The 804-nt window shown below is 45.4% G+C and overlaps 1 protein-coding gene across 1 annotated transcript; it reads left to right on the top strand.

The window, feature by feature from the left end:
* Nucleotides 1-4: 4 nt before the first annotated feature.
* LOC104822199 (protein MODIFIER OF SNC1 1-like) lies at nucleotides 5-799 on the top strand (the record flags this gene model as incomplete). Its single annotated transcript, XM_010553344.1, has 1 exon — nucleotides 5-799. A coding segment is annotated over one exon (795 nt), but the record flags the coding sequence as incomplete, so codon positions are not given.
* Nucleotides 800-804: the final 5 nt, after the last annotated feature.

Below are 804 nucleotides of genomic sequence, written 5' to 3' on the forward strand. Positions count from 1 at the left end.
GGAAAAGGCTCGTGCAAAATTAGAAGAGTTGAATAGGCGTACCCAAATAGTTGAGGATTCAGGTAAAAGCCTGGAAGCTGATTATGGTACAACTGAAGATCCTGGGTCTCTTTCAACAGCAGTGTTGCCATCAAGGTCAAATTTGGTCTCGGGCCATGTTGTGCAACAATCCCGCGAGGCAAAGACCACCATTGGGGGTGAAATTTGTGAGGGATCAACTGGAGAGACTAGAACATGTGCTGTGCCAGAGGTAACAATCTCAATTGAGGTAAGTAGTGCAGCATCGAGCATGACAACTGAGTCAACCTATACAAAAAGAAAAAATAATAGGAACGGTAAGAAAAAGCATAAGGTTGAGGAGACAACAACGGAGAATACTTCCGGACATGTGACAAAAGAAACAGAATCTGGAGGCAAATCAATTGAGACTGGTAAGGATAAGGCTGCTGAAACTGAGTTGCCATCTGACTCAATTCCATCTCACATGGATTCGAAGGAATTGGGTGACTCTGCTGAGAAAATCACTTCCTCGGTTAAGGAAGAGGCCCAAGGCAGAGCTAAGAGCCACTGGAAATCTCAGCATTCACGTAGGCCTCAAAGAGGTTCACAGGGCAATAAGCCTGCTGAGAAGTTTCAAGGCACTGATGCTGTTATCTGGGCACCTGTGCGTACACAGCCAAAAGCTGATATCCCAGATGAAGCAAGCTATAAAGCTGCCGCTGAATCTGTTGCCTCTGCAAGTATTGGGCATCAAGCGCAGATTAATTCTAAAAGCAAGAGAGTGGAGTTGGAGAGATATGTACC

Source organism: Tarenaya hassleriana, unplaced genomic scaffold (genome assembly GCF_000463585.1).
Source record: "Tarenaya hassleriana unplaced genomic scaffold, ASM46358v1 Cleome3525, whole genome shotgun sequence".
Taxonomy (NCBI): domain Eukaryota; kingdom Viridiplantae; phylum Streptophyta; class Magnoliopsida; order Brassicales; family Cleomaceae; genus Tarenaya; species Tarenaya hassleriana.